This window comes from Corythoichthys intestinalis, chromosome 10, assembly GCF_030265065.1.
Source record: "Corythoichthys intestinalis isolate RoL2023-P3 chromosome 10, ASM3026506v1, whole genome shotgun sequence".
Taxonomy (NCBI): domain Eukaryota; kingdom Metazoa; phylum Chordata; class Actinopteri; order Syngnathiformes; family Syngnathidae; genus Corythoichthys; species Corythoichthys intestinalis.
The window spans coordinates 51,266,814-51,281,050 of NC_080404.1; the positions used below are offsets into that span (position 1 = coordinate 51,266,814).

A 14,237-nucleotide genomic window follows, 5' to 3' on the forward strand; every position below is an offset into this window, starting at 1 on the left:
AAGATCTGAGCTGGACATAAATGGAGTTCGTGACATCATTTTCCGGAATGACATGTCATAAGCATTCAGTAATGCTTATGATAGTGTCATAATTATGACGGTTTTATCAAAGTCAGCTGCATGACGCACGCGTTGGGCTTCCGTGGTCAGAAGGCTTCCTGTATCTGTTCTGCCCTTATCTGCCCGTTGTCTTGGCGCTGCCAATTCTAATCATTTCAAGTCCAACTGTCCATTTGTTTTTCTTAAACTGCGATATAAATGCTATTTATTTTATATTGGGCGCATTAGAGTAATGCAAACAGTGAAACTGTAAATACGAGAAAAGATACTATTCCCTTCAAGGTGCAAAAAATTACTAAGTACAAGTATCTAAGAAAAAAAAAGACTCAAGTACTTGCTTTAAAATTTACTTTACAAGTAAAACGTAAAAGTATTTTCTCCCATGCAAAAATGTAATACACATATATGTATATATATCTTTTAAATTTTATTATTATTTTTTAATATACATACAAAAAGGGATTTGAGTCAGTATTCAAAGAAAAAAACAGAAAATTCATGAATTAGTTAAGTACAGTAACAAAGTACTTTTACTTCATGACATTCCACCACTGGTGTCGTCTCGCGTTTGTATTGTTTTTCCTCCCTCTGCACACACTCATGCAACTTCTGAAGTCATTGATTTCCAGCCATGTCGAAGCAGGGGACATTTTATTCATTGGCCCTGGCAGGAGCACAAATAGGGATTACTGAATAATTCAGGTCATGAGAAATCAATCGAGGCGATGCGGTAAACATGGGATTAATGGTCAGGTTGTAAACTACAAACTACAGAAAGCTTGACAATTACTCACCACCCAAGAGGCCTATCGAGTTCATTTCCTGGCAAGAGCTTGTGTTGTCAATGAGATGAGCAAAGAGCACTGGCGGGAAACGTTTTGATGTTCAAGTGGAGGTTTTGGCGGTGATGAAAATATTTACTTGCGTATGATCACATTGCGGAGGTCAAAGACGAACATCTCGGGGATGGTTGGCACCTTCTCGCAGTGCGTTGAATGCTGTGATGAAGACTCACTGAGGCATGATGAATATCTCATGAAGAAGATTTGTCTTGTGGCGCCTTACCGACGACTTTTGAAATATTTACTCTCATTCAGATTGTGAGATCAACCATGAGTTGAGTGTTTTTTTCTGGTATGAAATGTTTTCTACCTGAAATTTCTTTGTACTGTGGTACCTCAATTTAACAATCACCTGACATGAGTTTTCAAGATGTTGCCTGACCAAAAAAGAAGCCAAGTTCAACCTGTTTGCTTCCCTTTCGAGGTAAATTCTACTGTCAAACTGAATCTAAAAACAAAAACTTTTATTCTTTTCTAAAAGGTATCAGTTCTTTCTCATCTCTTTTTCCCGCTGTATATGTATTGATCACAGGATGGTCAGCGCGCGAAAAATTATCAGGAATGATTGGAATTGAATCGGGAGCAAAAAAAAAAGCAATCGGATCGGGAAATATCGGGATCGGCAGATACTCAAACTAAAACGATCGGATCGGGAGCAAAAAAACATGATCGGAACAACCCTAATTCCCGATAATTTTTCCCGATCATATACATTTTGGCAATGAATTAAGAAAAAAATGAATAAAACTCGTACGAATATATACATTCAACATACAGTACATAAGTACTGTATTTGTTTATTATGACAATAAATCCTCAAGATGGCATTTACATTATTAACATTCTTTCTGTGAGAGGGATCCACGGATAGAAAGACTTGTGACTTTGTATATTGTGACTAAATATTGCCATCTAGTGTATTTGTTGAGCTTTCAGTAAATGATACTGTAGCCATTTAACTTCTGCCCAAATGCATGATGGGAAGTGCAACCATGACTGTGCATAGGGGCACCAAGTGATATATCTTCTCTGCGTTGGGAAAGAACATAGGGTGTTAAGAAAATGATCAACTACTACCTTTCTTCCCCACATTGCTTCCCACAATATTTTTAATTGCGGAGAGAGGTGTTGTAAGGCTTTAGCCACATAAAAAATGGCTCCAAAGACTGCCAAAATTGACTCTACTCATTTTACCCTGCCTTTTAGCGCTATCTATAGGTAAAACGGCGTCTTTATAGATTGAACGCGACAAAGCGAGAGTGGGTCGTGCAGCGCATGCGTTAATTATTTAACGTGATTAATTTAAAAAAATTAATAACCGCCGTTAACGCAATAAATTTGTTAACCCTACTTTAAGCCAAAACTACTCTGGATGAGTGTAAGACATTTTGTCTGTAACGTTAAATACAATTAGAAAACGATTTAAATTAAAAATATATATATATTAAAAAAAAGGCATGTCCGATATTTTTTTTGCCGATTCCGATACTTTGAAAATGACGTGATCGGATGCCGATCGATCGGGACATCTTTAGTTTTTACAAATACATCTTACTTATTTTCCACTCCAGCTTGCTGCAGCTTCAAAGAAATGTAACTTGACCCATGAGAAGTCCATAACAAATACATTGGACATGGATGAATTTGTGAGTTTTTGCAAAGGGAAGTAGGAGACTGTTGTTGTAGCGTGGGGTGGAGTAAAGGGAGATTTTTTTTTAAACTGTTTGGTTGCTAACCCCCAAAAAAGTTATGTTGTATATCTGTTGTGTTTTATAAATTAGTTTGAGAACCCAATTTAATGAAGAAAATGCTGTTACTATAATCTGTGGGGGGCATGGTGTACCCATATGCCGGGAAAACAAAGGCAAGGCAGTGTGTCGGCCAGGGAACTCAAAAATGCTTGAATAATATTGAGCAAAAATACAAAGTTCAAACAAAAGACCAGGGGATCAAACAAAAGTGTATCAAAACTTACTTCAGGGCGAGAAACAAGAGGGACACGAGGGCTCCAACACTGATATCAACAATGACGCAACGAAAACAGACAGCACATGGGGAACTTAAATACAGACACGGGGTAACAAGACAATGAGGCACAGGTGGGTGACACGAGAGGCCGCGGATTGGTCAACACACAAGGAGCAGGCCACAACAGGTGAAATCAATAAGTAATCACATGAACAAGAGACATCAGGGCACAGAACCAACCTCAAACAATGGCGAGGTTCATACGATTTTTTGTCATATCTGTTTTTGAGGGTGCCCGTTCAGACTGCCTTTATCCATTGAGTCCATTCAAGTATTACGCATGCACACCGACAAGCACTGAGCAAACTGACCCACAAGTGCAGAAGTATCAAAACAAATACTGTAATTTTCACACTATAAGGCGCGCCTGACTATAAGCCACCACCCACCAAATTTGGCACGAAAATGGCATTTCTTCATAGATAAGCCGCTCTAGAATATAAGCCGCAGCTGTCCTTACTGTATTATGGGATATTTACACCAAAAGATATTAACTGGTAACACTTTATTTGACAGCGGCGTCATACGACTGTAATAAGACCGTAATAAGACCGTAATAAGACAAAATAAACCACCATGACGCTTTGAACCAATTGGCTGTAAAGCTTCATTGCTTCAAGAAGCTACATTTGGCCATCACTGCTTCCTTGGGGGAAACAGTCAATCTCTGCTGCCACCTGCTGTCAACACTGTTGTCATCCAACATGCCTCCAAGCATGCACTGCAGCGCTACAGATAAAGCTAAAGAATCAAAATTCATGTTCTGTGCTAACTATGTCTTCAGTTACGGTTCCAGTTGTTTCATTAATCGCTAGTAATGGTATTTGGTAACACTCTATTTGACAGTAGTGTTATAAGACTGTCATTAGACAATCATAATTATGACATGACACTGTCATGAGCATTAATGAATGCTTATAATAGATGTCATTTAGCGTTATCTGGCAAATGAGCTCACTTTTGAATGGATGCAAAAAATCCCAGCTGGACATAAATGGAGCTAATGACATAGTTTGCCAGATGTCACTAAATGACATCTGTCATAAGCAGTCAGTAATACCCATGATAGTGTCATGTCATAATTATGACTGTCTTATGACGGTGCTGTCTAATAAAGTGTTGCCTGTTAACCCAACTAAATCAATAAATAGGCTGCACTGGACTATAAGGCGCAGGATTCAAAATGAAGGAAAAAAGTAGCGGCTTATAGTCCGAAAATTACAGTAATTACGCACTGTGCGTGCATGACACACAAACATAAGCCTTATGTGTGTGCATCAGTTTACCCCGACTCGGCCATGTAAGCATTACTGAAATATCGCTCGTAAGTAAGAAAGAGTAAGAAACCGAGCATTGTATTTTTTTTTTTTTCTTATGAGTGTGGTCAAGCCAGTCTCCTGCGTAGTAAAAACCAAGTTCAAGCTAGGCGCTAACCCTAATGAAGAGCTACATCAAAGCAGTCTTGCGTGCAGTCTTGCTGCTCTTTGCTGACGTAATTGCTGCATGAATTCCGATTCGGGAGACTTGACAGTTCAGACCACCGCCACATTCAGGAAAATGTGGCCCGGATCGGATTTAAACCACATACGAAAGTGACCCAGTTCAGATTTGAAGTGGTCCATTTCTATGCGACCTGTCACGTTTAGACCGTCACGTTAATGCCTCACTCGAAAAACACGAAAAAATCGGATTTGTGCATTAAGACCTGTGGTCTGAATTGGAGCAGGGCGGTAAACCGAAAATTTACCGTTACCGAAATTCTTCACAATGACCGACGTAATTTTGACCATGTCGGTAAATTCGGTAATTTAATAAAACAAGAAAATAGTCTTTTCATCCCGCTTTGACTCTGTGTTGTTCGGCTATGTTCATTCCCCTTTAAGAAAGCAGACAGTGTGCTCATGTATGGAGTCACGTGGTTTTCAGGAAGCCAAGCAAACAGAAACCCGGTAGGCTAACGCTAGCGGCTAACGTTACAAGTAAACGGGATGGAGTCGGGCTTAAGTTAGCTTTGCCAAACTTTCACCCGACATTAAGTAAACTCTTGGCGGGTTCCAGACGGGCTTTCACCCGCTGCCCTCCCTGGTTCTCACGATTTCAGGAGAGGATGCTTTCAGTGCTTTCTTCTGGTAGCCAAGCCACAGGCTAACGCTAGCGGCTAACAGCGGCTACAAATGAACGTGATGGAGTCCGATAGCGGCTCTAACCTTGTCGAAACGGCTGAAATTAATGAGTGGACTGGGCACGGACTTCATGTAACAATCATTATGTCGCGTTTTTTGGTATCTCTGTGTGATTTCTCTGAAAGCTTTCATGATGGTAAAGCACTCAGCATAAAGTATAATCCAACAGTGAAGCCTATATATAATATGACAGTTTAATGGCCACAGCTATTTTTCTGTATGTGTTTGCTTTATTCTGCCATCATAAAATCTTAAATGTTTCATTGGCATCCGAGCAATACAGCTTTAATCTGGTTGTGTCTGTGTGGGGGGTGCATGTATTAAAAAATGTTCTGGGAAAAAAAAACTGAAACCTTGACGTAAACACTTGTGTTGAATAATTATATCACAGCAGCCTTTACCAATAAGTTGTCTGAAGTGTACTGTTAAAGCTGCAAGTCATTTGTGTTACAATGACATGTTTGCACAGTCTTCAGATTGACTTTTATAATGTTGTACATTTTTCAAGTCATACAAGCTGTTGTAAATGTTCACACTAGAATTCTTATTGTTTACAATTTTTTTTATATATTTAATGTTTAGACCGTGTGCAATTGTTAAATTGAAAGCTAGTAAATAAATTTAACGAGAAACGGTTAATTTGTATTCCATGCATTGATTCAAATTTTCTAATTATATAACAGTCCGCTTGGGCGAATTTATCATCATTTATCGTTATCGAAGTAAATCTGCTCAATTTATCGTGATACGTACTTAAGGCCATATCGCCCAGCCCTAGTCTGAATCTAGCCTATGACAAGGTCTGTGCTGGTTTGACCATCACAGACGAAATGTAACTCATAGCGTTAGCATAGTGTTAGCATTAGGGTAAATGGTAAATGGTGTTACACTTATATAGCGCTTTTCCACCTTTCTAATGCTAAAGGCGAGCGTCCTCTTAAACTCTCTGAGAACTTTTTTTTTTTTTTTTTACATACAGTTCATGGCGTCCAGGTGGGTATAATTAAATTAACAATAATGTAGTGTTTTCTTGCTGAGTGTGTATAATCACCAAGTTGGTGTTGTCCTTGTAGATGCTACAATATGTGATCGTCTGTCAATGTTCATTGGAAATAGTTGGAAATCTTAATTTTTAGAGTAATAATAAAAAAAAAGGGAGAAATTTACAGACGAAAACATTTTGAGTAAACGTTGACTAAAACTAGACCAAATGAGTCGAGTTGAGACACACATTTTGAGATGACTAAAATATGACTAAGACTCATCGGTATTATCGTCCAAAAGACTAAGACGAAAATTAAAAGGGCTGACAAAAACAACACTGATTCTCAGTGTTTATTGAGTGTAACTAAATAAAGCACAATGCGAATATAGAGTTGTAAAGCTTATAACAGCACATGCTTTCTTGGAAAGGTCTGACATATAAAAGGATGTGTTACCCTGATGTTGCCTGAGTGCTTGGTTAGACAATTACCATCTGTGGAGCCATACTACACAACCTATGTGAAAATGAAAACACATGTGAGTGTGGGTGTGTGGTGGGAAGTGGGGTTACAAAAACAAAGCAGATGTATGAAAACTGGGACAAAATTTTGAAATTATATTAACTCATTCACTGCTAGTGACGTCAACTGACGTCCATTCCATTTGAAATAGGAGTGCTGAGAGTCAATATTCACTATCAGCCTCTCCCAGTTAAAAAATAAAATGGACTTCTATTGTCATCAATGTGACACTTCATTGGTACACAAGCCCCATACTATGAGATCTGTAATTTTTCATACCTCTCTTGTCGCATAATTGATATACAATGGGGCAAATAAGTATTTAGTCAACCACTAATTGTGCAAGTTCTCCCACTTGAAAATATTAGAGAGGCCTGTAATTGTCAACATGGGTAAACCTCAACCATGAGAGACAGAATGTGGAAAAAAAAAACAGAAAATCGCATTGTTTGATTTTTAAAGAATTTAATTGGAAATCATGGTGAAAATAAGTAGGGTTGTTCCGATCATGTTTTTTTGCTCCCGATCCCATCCCGATCGTTTTAGTTTGAGTACCTGCCGATCCCGATATTTCCCGATCCGATTGCTTTTTTTTGCTCCCGATTCAATTCCAATCATTCCCGATAATTTTTCCCGATCATATACATTTTGGCAATGCATTAAGAAAAAAATGAATAAAACTCGAATATATACATTCACCATACAGTACATAAGTACTGTATTTTTTTTATTATGACAATAAATCCTCAAGATGGCATTTACATTATTAACATTCTTTCTGTGAGAAGGATCCACGGATAGAAAGACTTGTGACTTTGTATATTGTGACTAAATATTGCCATCTAGTGTATTTGTTGAGCTTTCAGTAAATGATACTGAAGGCCATGCCCAAATGCATGATGGGAAGTGGAACCACGACTGTGCGTAGTGCTACCAATGGATATATCTTCTCTGCGTTGGGAAATAACATAAGGTGTTAAGAAAAAGATCAATTGCTACCTTGCTTCCCCACTTTGCTTCCCATGATATTTCTCAACAAAGGTAGAGGGATTGTAAGGCTTTAGCCAATTAAAATAAGGCTCCAAAGGCTGCCAAAATTCACTCTACTCATTTTATGCTGCCTTTTAGCTCTCTATATAGGCAAAACGGCGCCATTACAGATGGAGTGAGACAATGCATGAGTGGGTCGTGCAGCGCATGCATTAATTGCGTTAAATATTTTAATGTGATACATTTTTTAAAAAATTAATTACCGCCTTTATTGGGATAAATTTGATAACCCTAAAGACTCTGGATAAGTGTAACATATTATGTCTGTAACGTTAAATACAATAAGAAAACGATTCAATTTAAAAAATATATATATATTAAAAAAAGGCATGGCCGATATTTTTTTGCTGATTCCGATACTTTGAAAATGACGTGATCGGACCTGATCGATCGGGATCGGCATGGTATTTTGGCCCATTACTCCATGCAGATCCCCTCTAGAGCAGTGATGTTTTGGGGCTGTTGTTGGGCAACACAGACTTTCAACTCCCTCCTCATCCCGCGGCGTCTAAATGATAACAAGAACGGTGAGCAAAAATCCCAGAACCACACGGGGGTACCTAGTGAATGACCTACGGAGAGCTGGGACCACAGTAACAAAGGCTACTATCAGTAACACAATGCGCCACCAGGGACTCAAATCCTGCACTGCCAGACGTGTCCCCCTGCTGAAGAAAGTACACGTCCAGGCCCGTCTGCGGTTCGGTACAGAGCATTTTGATGTTCCAGAAGAGGACTGGGAGAATATGTTATGATCAGATGAAACCAAAATAGAACTTTTTGGTAGAAACACAGGTTCTCTTGTTTGGAGGAAAAAGAATACTGAATTGCACCATACCCACTGTGAAGCATGGGGGTGGAAAAATTATGCTTTGGGGCTGTTTTTCTGCAAAGGAACCAGGACGACTGATCTGTAAAGGAAAGAATGAATGGGGCCATGTATGAAGAGATTTTTAGTGGAAATCTCCTTCCATCAGCAAGGGCATTGAAGATGAGATGTGGCTGGGTCTTTCAGCATGACAATGATCCCAAACACACAGCCAGGGCAACAAAGGAGTGGCTTTGTAAGAAGTATTTCAAGGTCCTGAAGTGGCCTAGCCAGTCTCCAGGTCTCAACCCCATAGAAAATCTGCGGAGGGAGTTGAAAGTCCGTTTTGCCCAACGACAGCCCCAAAACATCACTGCTCTAAAGGAGATCTGCATCGAGGAATGGGCCAAAATACCAGCAACAGTGTGTGAAAAGCTTGTGAAGAGTTACAGAAAACGTTTGGCCTCCGTTATTGCCAACAAAGGGTACATAACAAAGTATTGAGATGAACTTTTGGTATTGACCAAATACTTTTTTTCTACCATGATTTGCAAACAAATTCTTTAAAAATCAAACAATATGATTTTCTTGTTTTTTTTTCCACATTCTGTCTCTCATGGTTGAGGTTTAACCATGTTGACAATTACAGGCCTCTCTAATATTTTCAAGTGGGAGAACTTGCACAATTAGTGGTTGACTAAATACTGTATAGGGTGCTTTCTGGAGTAAAAACTGCACAGCTCTTTTTTGGTTTTGCAGTGTCAGTATGCATAAACGCTGTGACTACTTTCCTCTAATTTCCACTGTTTTTCTCTCCCCTTGCTTTCATGACATCAGGAAGTGGAGGTCAGTTCTTCGAGATATAGTATTAATATTCTGTATATGGTGTTGTTTGTCTTAATCTGTGCATGGCTGCGACTTCATATTTAAATTCTAAGCCGTGCAGAGCACTTGAATAGCAGCAGGCCCTCGGCACCATATGCCTGGCATACAGGTAAACATCGAGACATTAGTCAGACTCATTTCCATACAGCTGTACACTCATCTAACGTACACGTCTCCCTGCGCTCATCATCATGCTTTCAAGACAAAATGCGCCCATTATAATCAGCGTGCAATGCTAATAGCACTTCTTCCTTAAAACGCTGAATTCATTGTCTGCAGTGCTTCCACATCTCACTGTTTCTTTTCTATTTCTTTATGCAGGATGATTATGTACGCAACTGGAATGAGAATCAAGGCTCCAGTGACAGTGAGTCTTTTCTCTTATGTGTTACTTCTTTTAACTTGATGTTCAAATGAAGAAAATTGCAGTAGTTGCAATGGCGTACCGCAAGCAACACGTCACTTCCGCTCATTAATATTCATGACATTAGCTACTGTTGCTAAGTCGGGACAAGCCGCCAATTAATTTCATAAGTAGAGGCACCACTGTACGTTCTTCTTCATGTGTACATGCACTCTTACCCGTGTGGGGAAGTACTACCTCTACGCATCCTGCGCCAAAATAAAAGCATCACATAAAAAAAAAAAAAATTCATTATTGGGTAGGGGTGTAACGGTACATAAAAATCTCGGTTTGGTATGTACCTCGGTTTTGAGGTCACGGTTCGGTTCATTTTCGGTACAGTAAAAAATATATATATATATATATATAAATGTGCTTGATGTTTATTACACACTTTTGTTCTTTCAACAATGGGAACATTAGCCAATACAAAGCGAGAATTCTGCTCAAAAAGTAGCGGGTATTTAAAGATGATCCAACAACAACTTGCCTTTCAGACCCCGCGTATTGGTCAGCTTTCTTTCTAAAAGAAAGAAGAAAAAAAGAGTCCTGTGCTACAGAGAAAAGCAATCCCAATGACGAAGATTTGAACGTGTATTTTACAAATGAAATGCCTCGATGAATTTTTTTTTTTTTTTTCTTCTTATGAACGGTTTTCAAAAGCTTTATTGGTGGATTTTCTCAAGTTAAAGCGCCACACAGAAATTAATAAATTTAATTGTGTAAGCAGGATGTGTGTATTCTTATTATTTAAGTACAGGTGTTTTAGCTCATTTGAATATATTTTATTTAAATAGGCTATTATTTATTTTATTATGTGTTTATATTTTACAAATGTGATGTAGTATTTATTTATATTGTATATTTTATGTTGTATAACTTTAGTTTCTATGTGAATATTAGTTCCTGCTAGGGCTGTCCCAAACGACTAATTTCCTCCCGATTAGTCAGCCGACTATTTTTACGATTAGTCGACTAATCTAATAATTAAAAAAAAAATTTTTTTTTACTACTTTTATAATGAAATTTTTGTTGAAGCTAATTAATTCACAAAAAACATTTTGGAACACCTAAATTCTTTATTAACGTATAAATAAATAACATAAATATCAATAATAAATCACAAACAATGAGGTCAAATGCTGCTGAAATTAACTAGTGCAAAAAAAAAGTAAACGGAAACACTGATTTCACCTTTTTAAGAGGAGTCAAACAATTATTACTCTTTTTGTGGTATGTCTATATTGTTCTAAATGTGAAAATGAATTGCAATGTCCCGGACAATCATTTTCAGAATACTTTGTGTGAGTTCAGATGCTCTTTCTGGTGTGCATTCCGCATTTTTGGAGAAGGGGGAAAACTGTTCAATTTTTGTTTGTTTTAACCTGAAAATAGATAAAGCAGAGGGCACACTGAAATATTAGAGCAATTATTTTGAATGAAAGACACACATAGTCATAGTTACAAAAAATAAATATATAGTATTAATTTTATAGTATACTACTGTATGTATATACACAATAATACTTTATAATATAAAGTAACTAACATTAGTGCAGTCATGGATTACAGTAAGCAGGCCAGTGCTGTGTTCCCATATATATTTTTATTATATCATGGATATACAGGATATATTTTCCCCCCAAGTGGGAGCTTCCATGATCTTAATAAATTTAATAATAATTAAATAAAATATTATATAATAATATATTAATTATTAAATAAAAAAATGCACATTGATACGACGCACATAAAGGCAACTTCAATTTTTTAAAAAATCATTAGAAAGTTGTATGGACTTACAATCCGTTAGCTTGTTGTTTCTTGTCTTCGAAAATTACACCTGGGTGACGGCGCTTCAAGTGTTCGTTCATAGCCGACGTGCTACCGTGGTCTGCGAGCACAGCTTAGCAAAGAGTACACACAGTGGCACCCTCCAGATTTTCCTTGAAATAATTCCAGACTCTGGCTATTCTTGTCCGTTTTTTGGGGGGGGCTTTATGCTGCTTTTACCGTGTTACCAATTTTGTCCTTCTTGGAAATTGGTGGTGTTTTCAACTCCTCGCTGTAGCAGGGAGTCAACTGGCGATTCACTTGACTTGTCGTCGGTTCGTCCGATTTCCTCCTCAGGAAGGCGGCGGCGTGCATAAAAACACCGAGAGGCGTCAGATGGCTTTTTATGGATACTTTTATTGACTAAAACAAAAACATGGGGGATGCAGCCACTTAACTCCCCGCTACCCGCGCACTTTCCCAACTTTTACCAATCCCGCTCCCTCTCTCCCCTAAATCTGACAATGCCGGTCACATTGAGAATAACAGCCCCTTGGGGGTGCCGCTAACAACAGCTTGCTTCACGAGCGCCCGCCATTCTAAACTTTATCCGCATGTAATTTTTTTTTTAACCCATCATTTACCTGTCGACGGTATGATTTGCACGTCGACGCATTTTCGTCAGCGATGACGTCGACAACGTCGACTAGTCGGGACAGCTCTAGTTCCTACTTGTTTTGTTGTGGTAGGAGGGTGTTGTATTGAACACGGGGCTGTGTTGGTTATTATGATAGCAGAGAAGACAGCAGTAAATCAACAAAGACAAATCAACTGTGCCCCGATCTACCACTCAAGAGATTTGACGGACTCAAAAAGTGGGTTACGATTGCATATTAGTTTGAAAATCGACCGCATACACCGTATTTTTACACGAGTGACTTCCGGTCTGCCCGATCCTAGCTACTGGTAGTAGTATTGACGCAACAGGGTCGCGTCTCACGTCAAATAATAAACTCTGCTGTTCTTTTCGCGTTGTGTCTATCTGCTTCTGAGACGCGTCTAACACGCGGCCTCACTGCGACTGGTGTGCATTGGCTGATTGACTTTAACGCCTGCGTTTCACTGCGTTCTCGCGGCGGCCACGTTGTCGCGCCGTTGACGTTTCTGGGTGATACTGTCCTGCCGTGAGGGTCCTCATTATAGTAGAGAAGACGGAGTAAATATAATCGACACAAAGAAACTGCAACCCGATCGACTCACAGCCTCGAAAAGTAAGGGTTACATTACGTCAGAAACTCGTTCGGTACGCCTCCGTTCCGAACCGAGCACCATGTACCGAAACGGTTCAATACAAATACATGTACCATTACACCTTTATTATTAGGGGAAAAATAAAAAAACGACTGGAGACTCCGGCGTCGTAAAGTCAAAATCAAGTCGGGTGCGTCGTAACCCGAGGACTACTTATAAATGTAACACGTTATTACTAGGGCTGTCAAAACTATCGCGTTAACGGGCGGTAATTAATTTTTTAAATTAATCACGTTCAAATATTTGACGCAATTAACGCACATGTCCCGCTCAGACAGTATTCTGCTTTTTGGTAAGTTTTACAGCAAGGCTTTTTGTGCTGTCTAACAGCAAACTCTTGTGGTCGCTTTGCGACATGGTTTATTGTTTTCTTGCCAGTTCAATATGGCTGCACGACGTCTCGGGCTGACGCCTACGTTGTAATGTTGTGCTTATATGATCCTTGGACAAGATTTGTCCCTAAGTGTGGTTGTTGTAAAGAATGTACAGTGGGGAGAACAAGTACAGTGGTACCTCTACATACGATCGCTTCGACACACGAACTTTTCGACATCCAACGTAAAATTTGACTCGCCATTTGTTTCTACATCCGACGACATGCTCGAAATACGACGACAATGGCAGCACCGCAGACGAATGCACGGCGGATTTTCTTGTGTGACAAATCAACACTGGTTTCAGAAAAGGTTGGTACAGGTGGTGAAACAAGGAAAAAGTTGACGCTTACCTTCTAAATGAAGATGCAAATGACAGAAAAATATGAGCGTAGGGTGGGCATCCGTGAAATGGCTCAACAATACATCTCCACGGTCCTCCTCGGACCATCGTTCGCCAGTCTTTATAAGTTAAGCTGACAATTCTTATTGTGGTAACATCTCCAGAGAAATCGCCAACTTCGCCACGTTTTTATCATTTATTTCACAACTTATTCAAAACAAAAACACCTTCTGTCTGCCGCAATTGACGGTGTTCTCAAGAAAACATTCAAAGTGAAAGTGAAACTCAAGCTCACCGGTCTGTCTCTGGCACGTCAGCCCCGCGGTGCGTTCAGGGTCAGCAAAAAACGTCCGCCACATTAGAACCCGATTCGTTACATTAATACAGGAATTATTATTATTATTATTATTATTATTCTGATTTTGATTTATAATTTATTTGTTTTGCTATGTGTAATTGCCATTTGTAATAGTACCAGCAGTATTTTTTAAGGATTTAGTGAAGGTTTTTGGGCTGTGGAACGAATTAATGGAATTATAATGTATTCCTATGGGAAAATCCTGCTCGACATACGACCATTTCGACTTACAAACAAGGTCCTGGAACGGATTAACTTCGTATGTAGAGGTACCACTGTATTTGATACCCTGCCAATGGGTTTTCCCATTGACT

General features: G+C 39.0%; 1 protein-coding gene across 2 annotated transcripts in view; it reads left to right on the forward strand.

The window, feature by feature from the left end:
- Nucleotides 1–14,237, forward strand: part of spock2 (SPARC (osteonectin), cwcv and kazal like domains proteoglycan 2) — a 106,218-nt gene that overhangs the window by 51,714 nt on the left and 40,267 nt on the right. For both annotated transcript variants that reach the window (XM_057848190.1, XM_057848191.1), the window contains one exon: nt 9,683–9,728. In XM_057848190.1, coding sequence (XP_057704173.1) covers nt 9,683–9,728 — 46 coding nt within the window. The remainder of the gene's footprint in view (nt 1–9,682; nt 9,729–14,237) is intronic.